The sequence below is a fragment of the Carex rostrata genome, chromosome 27 (assembly GCF_964058835.1).
Source record: "Carex rostrata chromosome 27, lpCarRost1.2, whole genome shotgun sequence".
Classification (NCBI taxonomy): domain Eukaryota; kingdom Viridiplantae; phylum Streptophyta; class Magnoliopsida; order Poales; family Cyperaceae; genus Carex; species Carex rostrata.
The window spans coordinates 3,813,818-3,828,431 of NC_135944.1; the positions used below are offsets into that span (position 1 = coordinate 3,813,818).

At 34.7% G+C, this 14,614-nt stretch overlaps 2 protein-coding genes and 1 pseudogene across 3 annotated transcripts; 2 read left to right on the top strand and 1 right to left on the bottom strand.

The window, feature by feature from the left end:
- The first annotated feature begins 541 nt into the window (after positions 1-541).
- LOC144544980 (putative disease resistance protein RGA3) lies at positions 542-6,104 on the top strand. The gene is made up of 3 exons (XM_078293539.1): positions 542-834; positions 1,602-1,698; positions 2,985-6,104. Exons 1-3 carry the CDS (start codon positions 575-577, stop codon positions 6,102-6,104), a joined length of 3,477 nt encoding a protein of 1,158 aa, XP_078149665.1. The 5' UTR covers positions 542-574.
- A 5,565-nt stretch (positions 6,105-11,669) lies between these two features.
- Positions 11,670-13,292, top strand: LOC144545315 (alpha-1,6-mannosyl-glycoprotein 2-beta-N-acetylglucosaminyltransferase pseudogene; annotated as a pseudogene). The gene has a single exon (XR_013508469.1). The product of XR_013508469.1 is annotated as an alpha-1,6-mannosyl-glycoprotein 2-beta-N-acetylglucosaminyltransferase pseudogene (transcript).
- Positions 13,293-14,098: 806 nt separating this feature from the next.
- On the bottom strand, positions 14,099-14,614 carry LOC144544981 (uncharacterized). Its single transcript, XM_078293540.1, has one exon. The coding sequence runs from the start codon at positions 14,612-14,614 to the stop codon at positions 14,099-14,101; it is 516 nt and encodes a 171-aa protein (XP_078149666.1).

Below are 14,614 nucleotides of genomic sequence, written 5' to 3' on the forward strand. Positions count from 1 at the left end.
TCAATTTGAGTTTTCTATCAATAGTAGACATACAACGACCGAGTTTAGTTTTTTTTACAAAAGCCTATGAGATTATTCAAGAATTACCTACATAATTATTTTAAAATATATTTACTATTTATTGTGTGGATTTGATTATTCAAGCAAATAGCATTGGATCAATTATTGAAATATTTCTCTTGTGGACCTCTAGGGAGGCTACAACTAATTGTTTTAAAAAAGAAACACTAATAGCCCCAACTACTGCTTTCTATCACCTAATTCTACATTTTAATAGTAACAACTTGTGGACCACAAACTTCTATATATGTTTCAAATTCTTGGAGCAATTCGTGTGACTAACCACTCACACTAGGTTGCTTCTATAACAGTAAAAGTGGGCATGATAAAAAGTAAAGCCCATTGGGACCGCTTGTCAGTTATTTGTAACAGCAATTGTCATGGCACATCTGGAATAGAGAATCAGATTTTCCTTTTGACGAATCACTAATGCATCCCTAGCTTCTTCCTTTGTACTCGTCATTATCAAACCAGCCTCAGTTTCTGTATTCTGTTGATTTCTCTGACTAAATCGATGGAGTTTCTCTTATCTAAGATAGATTTTTCCCGTGTTGCTGGTGCGTGGGAACTGAAGAGCAACCTCGATCAGTTGCGCGAAAGTTTGCCAACTGCGAAGTACCTGATGGAAAAAGCGGAGTGGTGGCGCTTCAAGAACCCGTATATTGACCGCCTCTTGGTACAGCTTCAAGATGCTGGCTATGATGCTGAGGATGTGATCGCCGAATTTGATTATTATGAACTACACCAGAAGATAGCAGGACAGGCAAGTGCATCGTTTGAAACAATTTAATTTATATCTAACCTAGCAATAAATCTATTATTTGAACAACTTACTCAAATTTAATAATTTTGGATCAGACTTTGTTTTGAATGAATGGCTTATATACCTGCCAAATAGTCCAATGTCTTCCTCATTTCTGATCCTTTAAGTATTAAAATATTGAGTTTAGATTCGGACCGTTAGATGAGAATCCGGGCCAATCCGGTTCGAGGTTGAATGCATAAGCCCTTTAATATTTATGCCCAAACAGATCTGACGGTCTGCATAAAAACTAAAAAAAAATCAGTAATTAATTGAGATCTTTTGTATCATATTAAGAAAAATTGGAATCGATCACTTGACCATAGAATTGGAACTGAATGAATCGGTCAAAATCGGCCGAATTAAATCAAAACTCAGATTTTTTTAACAGGAACTTGTTTTGTACTAAAAATGTAGAAATTAAATTATAAACAAATAATTAGTCCAAAACATGTTAAGACCCAGTTGTTGACCCCTAAAAAAAAAAAAATAGATAACGAATAAAGAAAAAAACAAGAAACCAAAAATGAAAAAGGGAACAGTTACAGGAAAAAATATATCAGAAATTAACAATTGAAATGGTGGAAGAAAGAGGAGAAAAAATAGGAATAATTTATATATTTTTTTCAACAGTTCTATAATTAGTGAGATACTTGTAACGATATTTATGAAATTTATGGACCATAATAAAAAACTTCTGTAATGACCTTCCCATTCCAGCCTTGCTGTCCTGCTCCAGTACTGACAGTGCTGGCTCCAACAGTGATAGCCGTTATTTAATTAAAAGGAGGGTCCCCCATCTCAGCGTTTCAGTTTCTAAAATAACCCTGCCGGAGGTCCTTTCTCCCTGACCGTGGCTTCATCTCTCCCAATCAACCTTTGACCGAGTCAAAATCAATTTTGCCCTTTCTTTCACAAATAGGGGTGTCAATGGCACCCTTTTATCCGTTTACCCGACCCGTACCATATTTGATAAGACGGGTATGGATAAGATTTTTTTCCGTTATCAAAACGGGTAAGGGTACGGGTAAAGCCTATTTCATACCCATTATCCGATTGGATAATTATATAAAAAAATGATATATATTATATCTCTTAATGACCATTGAATTATTATTCATCTCCAATAGTCCAACTGGCAACTACTCTTGATTTTGGAAAACAAAATTTATTAAATTTTCTAACTTGAACAATTGACTATTTATATAATTGTGTTAAACATAATTCATCATTAAAGAACTTGAACAATTGACCATCTTGCTTTTATTTGCATTTTTTTTTATTAAAGAACAAAGATATTTGTGTTTTGATAAAAAAAAAATTTAGTTGGAATTAATTTTCATATTAATAATGTGATTATATATGTGACAAATAAATCTCTCTTAGTGTTTTATTTAATAAATAATAAAAATAATTATTATACAAGTATTGACTGTTATTTACTCGCTACCGTTTCGTTATCCGACAACTACAACAGGTAAGGGTAGGGTACGGGTAAGGCAATTTGTAACGGGTAAGGGTAGAGTACGGGTAAGGATAATTTGTGATGGGTACAGGTATGAAAATGCTTCCACCTGATCTTACCGTACCCGTTGACACCCCTATTCACAAAGCCGGGTCATCACACATTGAAATTTCTTCGCTTCTTCTGAAGAATCGCTTCCAACAGTGTGAATTTTCTCTAAAACGTCAAGAATAAGTGAAAAATTACTTGATTCAGCTGGTTTGAACCGGATTTTTGCTAAAAAATCACAAACCTAGTAACACGGTCCAAACTTGGATCGCCGGTGACCGATTTCGGTTCAAATCGGCCGATTTTTCCTTCTATGTTCTACATATTTATGCCCCACCACCAATACAAATGGTACGTATCCTGAATATGAATCAATCAGATCATCTAAATTTTTTAGTACTTTGACAACAAATATTTTTTATTCAAATTACGAGAACTAGCCTTTAATTCATCTTGCGATAATAGGCAATCCATTTGAGATGTCACATATTCGAAATATGGATGCAGGGCCATAGTTGATATTTGAATTAAACCCTTGTTCCTTCTCAAAAATTATTTCGGCTTCCAAATTGCACCTAGTCAATTGATCTTGTGCGCTATTTTTTTCAGATAACAAGTCAAACCTTGTCATCTATGGTTTCCTTCATAAAGAATGTTGTTAATAACTTTGGAAGCAAAGTCGCTGATGTACGCGCCAAACTTAATTCTATTAGTGCTAAGCTAGAGAAAGTGATTGGTCCGTCAGGTTTACCTGATGGACCAAATCACTATGGCAGGGCCGTGCAGCGTCCAACAAGCTCCATCAGTCCTGAGAAAGTGTTTGGTCGTGAAAATGAATTGGAAATGGTGGTCAAGCTTATGAAGCTAGGCGACCGGGCTGGATGTAGTAGTAATTTTGAGTTACCTGATTCGTTGGTAGGCAGGGGAAAGAGAAAAAGAGCAGAAAACATTCCGATCTTGCCGATTCTTGGAATTGGAGGCGTGGGGAAGACAACACTGGCTCAGCTGATTTACAATGATGCGAGGGTGAAAGATTACTTTGATTTAAAAATTTGGGTTTGTGTATCCGATTACTTTGATTTGAAGAGGATAACTAGAGAAATGATTGAATCGGCCAATATAGAGCTGTCAAAAAAGGGTGAGTTGAGGAACAATGAGAGAGAACTCAATCTTGGAGACAGCTTGGAGTCTCTTCAACAGACACTACAAGGGAAGGTCGAATCAAAGAGGTGTCTAGTTGTCCTTGATGATATTTGGCACGAACAATCTATTGACTTTGAAATATTGTGTAATCCATTAAGGTCGGGGCATGATGGGGGCATGATATTAATTACTACCCGTTTGAGGAAGGTCGCAGAGTCAGTAGGTACTCTATATCCAATAGAAGTTGGTGGTTTGCCTAATAACATATACTGGGATCTTTTTAAAATATGTGCTTTTGGATCTTTGGATCCGAGTTCGTTTCCTGAAATGGAGGGTATTAGCAAGAAAATTGCAGACAGACTAAAGGGATCTCCACTGGCAGCTAAAACATTAGGTGGTATTTTGCATGCGAACATGAACACAAGGCAATGGAGGAACATCTTGAACAGCGAACTGTGGCAAATAGAACAAACTGATGGTGATATCCTACCGGCCCTACGAGTAAGCTATCAATACTTACCGATACACCTAAAACGTTGTTTTCGTATTTGTTCTTTATTTCCCAAAGATTATCGACTGTATGCTAATCTTTTGAGTCCAATTTGGATGTCAGATGGTATAATTTCTCATCATGAAAAGTACATTTTTGGTTATAAAGATAACAAAGGAGTAGAGTACTTTAGAGATATAGAAAGCAGATGTTTCGTTCTTAGAGGTCAAGATGATAGATTAAGCCTCCACGATCACATGCATGACCTTGCAAAATCACTATCTCATGATTCATGTTATTGCCAAGAAGATAACAAATGGGATTTAGAAAACCATCTAAGTATCCGCCATTTATCACTATACAAGCCAATTGAGTTAATAGTAACGGAGATCGGCAAGTGCAAAAAGTTACGGTCCCTTCTATTTCTTGATGGTATGAACAATAAAATAAAATTGGGCCCTTCAACACTTGCTTCCTTGTTTGACCAACTCTCCTTTCTTCGTGTATTGGATCTTGAAATGTGCCAAATTCATGAACTCCCTGATAATATTAATAAATTGAAGCTTTTGTTTTACATTAATGTAAGCTACACAAAAATCAAAACCTTGCCGGACTCTATATGCCATCTTTATAATCTTCAAGTTATTAATGTGGAACATTGTCCACTGAAGTGTTTTCCAAAAATGTTCCATAATTTAATTAATTTGCGATTGATCACTGAGATGATGGAGATAAGTTCACTGATACCTGGAATAGGGAAGTTAACTTCTCTCGAAACACTGTCAGAATTCAAAGTTCTCATCAAGGATGGTCATAAAGTTGAAGAGTTGAAGAATATGGCCCAACTTCGGGGCCACATCAAGGTTAGTAATCTTGAGAATGTAGAAAGTGGTGGAGATGCCTCTCAAGCTTGCCTTTACAAGAAGAAGTATCTTACTTCCTTGTCTTTATGCTGGTCCCCAAATAGAATTGAGGATCCTGTTAAAGATGGGAGTATTATAGATGCGCTCGAGCCACATCCAAACCTAGAAAGTTTGCAAATCAAGAACTATAGTGGAATCACACCAGCATCTTGGTTGCAAACTGGAAAGCTCTCCTTCTTACAGCACCTTTTTATTGAGGGCTGTTCAAACTTGCAAAGCCTTGAAGATTGGTTTGTGCAACGTCACCTATTATCACTCCAGGTATTGAAAATTAAAGATTGTGCAAAATTATCTTCTTTGCCATCTGAATGGATTGCAAGATCTTCCTTATCTTCACTTGTAATAATAAATTGCTCCCTTCTCAGTTGTCCAAGCAATCTAGTTTTACCTTCCTCCCTGAGTCTTCTTGAAATAGATTCATGTGGTGAGCTCGACAAGTCATTTCCAAGCAGTGTTCAGAATCTGTATTCCCTCAACCAGTTGGAACTACGTAATTGCAATTATGTAACTTCCCTTCCAATCCGGAGTAACCATCTAAAGAAACTCAGACTCACAAACTGTGCAGAGCTGCAGAATCTAAATCTAGCTAACCCATCCATTCTAGAGATTTTGGACATTATAAATTGTCCAAAACTGATTCAATCTGATTCATTCAGAACTGACAATGAAGCACCAACCAGACAAATTAAACACCTACGCCAATTGCATATCGATAACACCTCCCTCCTAAAACTACCATTTTTACTTTGCCCACCAAGCTCATTGAATCAACTGATAGTATGGAATTCTCCTGAAGAACAGATGTTCCAAGGGGTTGTGCAAGGCTGGTTGAGTAGACTAGAATATTTAGAACAACTGATTTTTGGAGATTGCTCCAACCTCGAATCGTTACCAGAAGAGTTACACACCCTGAAAACTTTGAAAAAAATACAAATAAGAAATTGCCCGAAAATCCTGTCATTACCAAAAAATGGCCTCCCACCTTTGGTAAATTGTTTATATTTCCCTGGATGTCATCCAGAACTAACCAAGCAATTGGAACAGCACGAAATTGCAATTATGAAGGGTGAAAGAGAAAAAGTAAACCAGAGGTACTTATTTTTACTCTTTACCCTAATACATCATTTGCTTTGTTTGCCTTTCATTATTAATTGTACAGCTTCTACTATCTAACACCCTTAATTTATAAAATTCAATGATTAAAGAAGAATATATTACTTGCACATATCTTTTTCACTATGCATATTTCATTTTATTCCAACATTCTATTTTGAACGAATGGTAGATAACATCTAATGATTTTGTTGTTAGTTTAAATGCAAATTATTTTTTTGTTGCAAACCAGCCTTTAATTTAATAAGAAGTTAATGCCTTCCGTATGAGAGGTCATATGTTTACGATCCGGTTGGAAGATCCCTAGAGAATATTTATGTTTGAAGGCTTGAATGCTTGATCACCATCTATGCTAAAAAAATTAAAGAACTAAAAAATGATGCACTTGAGAGTTGAGCTTTCAACTTCATATCAATATCATGCATGATAATCACAACCTTCCATTACGTTCAATCTTTTTCATAGGTTACATAAATTTTGTTTTCTTACTAGACACATAAATATTTTAGTAATTACTAATTGTGGTTTATCTTTGATATGTGATATTATGTAGGTAATTTATGTGAGTGGGACTAGAGTCTAGAGGGGAGTCAAAATTTATGGACTGCATGTTCTGTGAGATTGATATTTGCAACTCTTCATTCCTAATTTTATCAGTTTCCAAATTAACTAATCCATTCCTGCCATGTGTTGTACCGATTCTATTGTTGTTATATCTAAGCTTGTTTTTTGTTGGAAAATTTAGTGCATACATCTTTGAACTGATAAATTAATTTGTCTATATTTCATGTTGCAACTTCAAGAGGAAATGCTGTTATGCATTTTCCGGGCCTGGAAGTGTACTCATAAAGGTTTACATCAGGTTTTATTGATCTACAAAAATATTTACTCAAATTTAATATATTGCATGTTGATATTGATGATGGTTCGAATGTCATGTGTTTGGCCCCACAAAATTCTACAACTTTTTATTTATAATTCTTATATTGAAATTCAATTTTGATTCCTAATCGTTAATCTTGTTCATTTTCAAAATTCTTAAATTTGATATAAAAAAAAAGGTTAAGGATAACAAAGTGGATTAGTTAGTGGGAATGACTTGAGAATTATTCCAAAGAGGAAAAGCTGGTCTACAATAAAAAGAAGTCCCTTTCTAACTTTTTATTTATTTGTTTTCCCAATTATGGCCGTAGGCTCTCATTATTTTGATAATTTTGCTAAGGAGTATCCTTGTAATCTTCCAACCTTGCCCTGGTTAGAAAGTTTGTGTGCGATATTATCCTCCCCCCCTAATATAAATACACTTACAATCCCTAAACTTCGCCATTATTGCCCAGATCTCCATTGCCTAGCCATCTCCATTGATCTGATGAGAGCCTCCAGGTTGTTGGTATCCGTCATGGAGGCGCACACAGTTATCCCGCTTAGTCAGTGAAACACTGTTTTTAGTTGTTTAATGCAGGAGTTTTTGTACATTTGATTGAAATCACACGTTTAAATAATTACGAAAGGTTAAAATAATAATATAGTCGCAATATAAAAATTCACTATGGCAGATGTATGAATACATGTTTTTTTTTGCTTCATTTTATACTACAAATAATTCAATATTTTTTCAATTGAATGAACAGATGAGTTCATTATGACTATTACATGCATATATTTAAAAAACAAATACCAAATCATCAAATAATTTAAAATCTAATTATTAGTGTTGTCAAGAAACTATAAAATTTGAATGAATAAATTTAACTAACATAATATATCTTGAGGAGGGTTCAAATGCACCCAAATTTTTGTGCACCCAAATGCACCCTATTTTTAAAATCTTTTTTCTCCGTTTTCAAAGTTTAAATAGTCAATCCGAACCGTTAGATGCGATCTATATATTAAGATGTGCTCGGAGACCAAATTTTACATTTTTTGGAATTTTTTTACTATTTATTAAGCCACTTTGAAAATCGCTGATTTTACATTTTCTGGACCATTGGATCAGCGATTTTCAAAGTGGCTTAATAGATAGTAAAAAATTTCAAAAAATTTAAAATTTGGTCTCCAAGCACATCTTAATATGTAGATCGCATCTAACGGTTCGGATTGACTATTCGGACTTTGAAAATGGAGAAAAAGGATAGGGTGCATTTGGGTGCACAAAAATTTGGGTGCATTTGAACCCTCCTCATATATCTTTTAGTGATGGTTGGGGCTAGATTTGGTAAATTTGTTAGCATTGCCGAATTCTAAATTAGAAAATTTATAGCTGCTGCTACACATTTATAAAAAAAAAAGGAAAAATAAAAGAAAAGAAGAACATAAGCACAATTTCATTGCTAGTAAAATAATCTTAAGTAGATATAAATTAAAAATATCCTCCCAATAAAACAACATAAGTAATAATGTAGTTTAATTACTTTTTAGTATAATATTATGGGTTGGACAGAGCAAGCCGAATGTTTTCAAAGAACTTTGCGAGATCCAGGCCCAACAGATATAATAATATAGCTTAATTATTTTTGGGCACCACCATAATTGGGCTTGGTCTTATAATTTAGTTAAGCATCAACGGAGCATAATTTACCTCATGCGCCATTGAATTGAACTTAATTTAAGCTGAAATAACTTAATTTAAGCTGAAATAAGCAAATTTAGTATTGTGGCCATGGTCATGGTATTCTTTTTACCTTCAAGTCGAAATATTGGTTTTATAAAAGGACCTTCAATGGGACCATATTGTTCTTTGAAATTATAATCTCGTTTCCTTGTAAAAAAAACATTTTTTTTCTTATTGGATTAATTGCTCGACAAAGATATTATAAACTGTCAAACATTGAATAACTTAAAGAGCTTGGAACTAGGCAAATTGGAGACACATAATGGTTGGAATCTAGTGGCTTGTTTTCTCAAGCATTCACCAAATTTAAAGAAGCTTGTCTTGAACTTCCGTCATGTACTCTCTCTCTCTCTCTCTCTCTCTCTCTGTGTTGGGGAAGGAAGGGGTAGTATTCAAGTTGCTGGTCTATTAGTGTTGTGTCTAATATAGTGAAGTTGATGAAATAGCATCTTCCCTGCACCAGTTCATGTTATGTCTGTTTTTGCTTTCTGATTTGTCATTGTAGCTTATTAATTAAATTGGTCACCAACCTGGAGAAAATGCGAGGAGGGATGCCTTTAGAACATCATTACTCAAGAGTCAAACAATCTCATGCATATACAGCAAACACTTAACCATGCATGCGAGTTTGAAACGTCATCTCTTAATAAGAATAATTTAATTAAGGATGCAATCCAATGATTGATCACATGTTTGCACAAAATGCATAATCATTGTGGCAACTACTTACTGTCTTGCTACTTATTGACAAGTATCTTACTAAATTTTATTGTCCAGTACCCAAGCAGAATATAATTGCTGCACAAGAAACGTTGCTGGGAAATTGTTCATTTCAACATGCATTCCTTCTAAAGACCATAGGAAAAATTGTAATCCTCTAAGTTTGTCAATCATTCTTCAAATCGTTTTACATGCATGTATGGGAACTGTTATTAATTTAAAGAATCAGTGACTGGATGCTCTGTCTTTAGCTGTCTTTTTGTTCTTTTACATTTTAAGTTAATTTGTTGCAAAGAAAACTTGTGGCTCTGTGTAAGGAATACGGAGTACTGCTTATTGTTAGCTGTGTTATGTGGTATAATCCTACTTTTTAGTTATGAAAATCCCTACCGATTTCAATTCTTCTTGTTTGGAGTTGTGGTATCCAGTAATTGCATTGTTAATAAACTACCTCATTTCTTAACATAATATATTTTAATAATTTGGAATTTTCAAAAACGTTAAAATAAATGAAACCAAAAGCCGATGCAAGGCCAGCAAAAACTATTGAAAAACAAATGATAAATCTTTTAATTCGCAAATTAATTCCAACACTAAATTTGACGCGAAGCATCGGAATCTCAACCACTAATCCAGTCAAAAAGAAAGGAAATTTTGCCTTGTGTTTTCTGATGTTTTCTAAATGACAATTTCATAATATTTTATTAATTAACAATGAAATTAAGTTAAAATAAGTTTAATTAATATGTTTTTTAATTGTGTACCTGTTGCAATATATTCAATCAATTACTTTTTATAGAAAAGATATTTCTATTTGATTAAACAATCTCTAAGCCTTGCCAGAAATAAAAAGTCTTGAAGTATTTGACTTGAACTTCCTTACAATTATTTAGAAAAGAAGAAATAACTAAGAAGGTGGAATTCATATATGAACAAACTTAATTACATATAACAAACATTTCTTATTACATAGACTATATTAGTATATTTTTTCTAATAAGGGGAAAAATGGAACTTCATAAATTTTATATGAATTTTAATAGAAAAGCTAATAAATTGGATATATTTATGAAATTAAGTGGAAAATACGTAATTTCAAGTTTTTAGGTATATACATGAAACTCCCCCATATATAAAATTGGTATTCATTCCGCAAATTAACCTGAAAAAAATATTATTATACCTTGTATAGAGAAGCGATGTAGCTAAAAGACTTCTTAGTTTTTGTGTGTATGAACAGAAGTGCAATTCAAAGATATTCTGTCACATTTATGTCTATGGGCCAGCCCAATAAGAAAGCCTATTTCCAGACTTTGTCTCATTAACTCTCCACTTTATAAATAGAAAGCCCACAAGATGACAGCCTGCTTTCACAAAATCATCATTTAACATACAAGCCGTTCTGTTCATTTCGAAGGCGTACTTTCATAATATTTTTTTTTATTAGGTCTCTATATGGGAGGTCATGGATTTGAAATCCAGATGGAGAAATTATTTGTTATATTACAAAGGTATTAAATAGTTTGGCAGTTTGACCTCCAACCTTTACTCAAAAAAATAATTTTCTTTTATTATACATTTTTTATTAATCGAATTTGAATTTGAAAAATAATTAATCGAATCTTCATTCATTATAAAAAAATTACCCAAAGTTCATTACCAAAAATAATATGAAGAAGCCATCAATAGTAGCAAAAAAATAAAATTAAGCCAATGTTTATTACCAAAAGAAAAAAATAGGAAATTTTGCATTACTGAAAATACATTTAAAGCTACCTGCATTTACACCTTGACAGCCCTGTCAAGAAAAAGCTACCTGCATTACAAAAACATATGTGTTTTCGTTCTCTCTACGCATATTTCATCGTATTAGATAAATTTGTAATTCTCATCACAAATGAAGGATGGATCAAGTTTTGTGGAGCTTTCATAATATATTTCTTGGTTTGGTGATCTACAAATTCCATCATTTGGAGTCATATTATGTGGGAATGAGACATATAATATATTCCCTTATTTATATATTATTTTTTGTGTGCATATATATCAATAATGGTTACTTAATTGAAGAAAATTGATATGTTCTCACTTCATTATTGGTTTCACCTTGAAAGTTGTGAAAGAATTATACTCAAATTTATAATTGCAATGCAGGATGGAGAAAGGTATTTGCTGTCTAACCGCTAAATATGGAAACATAATTCAAAAAATATTTCTGTGGTGCCAGTGCCTTAATATAGCCTGTCAACATTGCAACTTATTTATTAAATTCATCCACCCAACAAAGATAATTCCAAGTCGAAAATCGAAATCGGGCTGTATTTTGCTCAGGTTTCTCCTCCAATTGCCGGTTCGTCATTCCTTTAAGTTATTCTGTAGTTTCAATTTCATGTAGAGAAATATGGGATCTTTAGGTTGTGTAGCCGGGGGCATCATTTTCAGCAGTTGAATCAATTGCAACTGTTTATGGCTTTCACGAGGAGAAATCGGTTGAAGGATGGCTTCAGTAATGGTCCCAAGCAAGCTATTCTCCAAGTTCTAATCTCGGTCTCCGCTTTTTTTGCCTTGACCTTAATCCTCAAGCAGCTAATCAAACTTGGCTTTGCCCCTTCTTCATCTTCTTCTCCTACTTCCTCTATTAAAAGCACGGAAGATTATATTTTGCTACAATTAGATCCCAGCTTCAAACCAGCGCTACCTAAACAAAACAACCTATCGCTATCTTTAGAAGAGCGAAATCGACTTCCTCCTAGAAACACCAACCTATTCCCGTCTCTGGCAAAGGACCACATAAAAATCGTGCTGTATGTTCACAATCGGCCGAAATACCTTAACATTGTAGTCAAGACCCTCTCTAAGGTTGATGGTATAAACGAGACACTTTTGATTGTGAGCCATGACGGGTACTTCCGGGAGATGGATAACATTATCCAACACATCCGGTTTTGTCAAGTGAAGCAAATCTTCGCCCCATATTCACCGCATCTCTTCCCTGACAGCTTCCCCGGGTTATCACCGGGGGATTGCAGAGATAAAGACAATCCCGTAGAGAAAAACTGCCAAGGCAACACCGACCAGTCCGGCAACCACCGGTCACCAAAAATTGTGTCTTTAAAGCATCACTGGTGGTGGATGATGAATACCGTCTGGGATGGTTTGCCAGAAACACGTTATTTCAATGGCCACATTCTCTTCATAGAAGAAGACCATTTTATACTACCTAATGCGTATAGGAATCTCCAGCTTTTGGTTGATTTGAAGCCACGGAAGTGCCCTGAGTGTTATGCAGCAAACCTAGCACCATTAGATGTAAAATCAAGAGGGGAAGGCTGCGAATGTCTAGTCGCAGACAAAATGGGGAACATAGGGTACACTTTTAACCGCACAGTGTGGAGGAAGATTCACATGAAGGCCAAGGAGTTTTGCAATTTCGATGAATATAATTGGGATATAACAATGTGGTCGACGGTGTATCCCTCATTTGGCAAGCCAGTGTATAGCCTGAGGGGATCAAGAGCTAGTGCGGTGCATTTTGGAAAGTGTGGGCTGCACCAGGGTCAGGGTGCAGCTTCTGCTTGTATAGATGATGGAGAGCTCAAGTTTGAGGTGGACAAAACAGATCGTGTTTGTAACATAAATGCGGATTGGTCAGTGTATTTTTTTAGGAAGCAAAGTGGGTACAAAACAGGTTTTAAAGGATGGGGCGGGTGGGGGGATGAGCGAGACCGCCGACTCTGTTTGAGTTTTGCATACATCTATCATCTACACCATGGTAACCAGTAGCTTCGTTTGATTAGTCACACACGATCATGGAGGCTTAAATAGGTAGGTTTGATTCAATTATTTGTTGTTGTTATTTGGGCTCTGATTAAGCTGGTGTATTTTGTAACACACGATTATATATATATTGCAACTCATAGTGCTTTTCCATTTTTTTTCTGACTAATTTTATTTTAGGTTCTTAATTAATGATGTTTGTAACTCTGTCTGGGGCAAATAGTTTTTTTTACACAAATATTTAGAGCCATTTCTGATTCCATTTAGTATTACTAATGCTTTTGTTGTTAGCCTATGGTATTAGATGTTATTTTGGTATTGTTATTTTGATTTTTGGTTAGACTTTTTTTGGTTGTTAGATGTCGATGGATTGTATGCTAGTGCTTTATTTTGGACCTGTTGTATGAACTCTTTCGTTTAGTAATGAAACCAGTGGTAAAATACCACTTTTGTTTTATTATTATTTAGAGCTTGTCCAAGTTCTAGGATCGATTTAATATAGATGCAAATTTAATATATTTTAGTAGTGGAAGAGAGAACACTCTATGAAAAAAAATTTATCTCTATTATCAATATTCTCTTGCTCTTTACTTTTGTATATTTAACTTTTTACACATTAAATGGCGCTTCCATATTACTTCAACACATTGACTTAATTCTTAAATTACTATACGGCGCTTCCATATTACTTCTTAAATTACTACAATTTAGTAAGAAAAGTTTTGCTCTTAGGATCAGAATTAGAAGAATTAAAAGTTTTTATTCATTAAAAGGCACTTATTGTGCACATATTACTTCAACACATAGACTATTCATGAAAAAAAATAACAAAACAATACTAGATGAAGGTCATTGGTAGACTGATCGTCAACAACTCTACAAATCTCAAAGTGCAGTGACATTACCAACTACGAATGTAACATCAGCGCCTTAATTTACTGCTCTTCTATTGGGAAGGACCCACTTTGGGAAGGATTGATTGCTCTTTCTTTTTTACCACTTCAGGAAGGGCCCACTTTGTAGTACTCATTATACATTCAAACGAGAGACAATCATCCTTGACATACTCCGAGGAATCTAATTTGGATTTCCTCATTAGTGGGATTACAACCACATTATTCTCTCTGTAATATATCTGCTTTCTTTCAGCGACCATTACACGTCTTCCATTTGGAGCAATTAGGTTTATTCGAATATCTACTTTCAACGCGTTGGTTGTATAAGTTCGAAGCCTGATATGCAACATTACCATCCTAACAAAAGCGAATACTCCTGGGTAGCAGTAGACAGACCAGCGGTGGCCAGCCAGATCGATTTTGCCACAATGGATGCTGAAATCATCAGGACAGAAATTAAATTGTGAGTAGCCCTTGATATTGACACGATATACTGTGCTCAATGTCTCCATATCACATATCACTTCCCTAACTGAGGTACCTTTTGCTGACGCCGTGCTTTGCAT

Bases quoted from the DNA above. Each gene is read 5' to 3' on its own strand.
- LOC144544981 (XM_078293540.1), bottom strand. From the start codon at position 14,614: ATGCAAAGCACGGCGTCAGCAAAAGGTACCTCAGTTAGGGAAGTGATA.
- LOC144544980 (XM_078293539.1), top strand. From the start codon at position 575: ATGGAGTTTCTCTTATCTAAGATAGATTTTTCCCGTGTTGCTGGTGCG. The intron at 835-1,601 runs GTTTGAAACAAT...GTCCTGCTCCAG, and splicing joins GCAGGACAGGCAAGTGCATC to TACTGACAGTGCTGGCTCCA. The intron at 1,699-2,984 runs GTCCTTTCTCCC...TATTTTTTTCAG, and splicing joins CTAAAATAACCCTGCCGGAG to ATAACAAGTCAAACCTTGTC.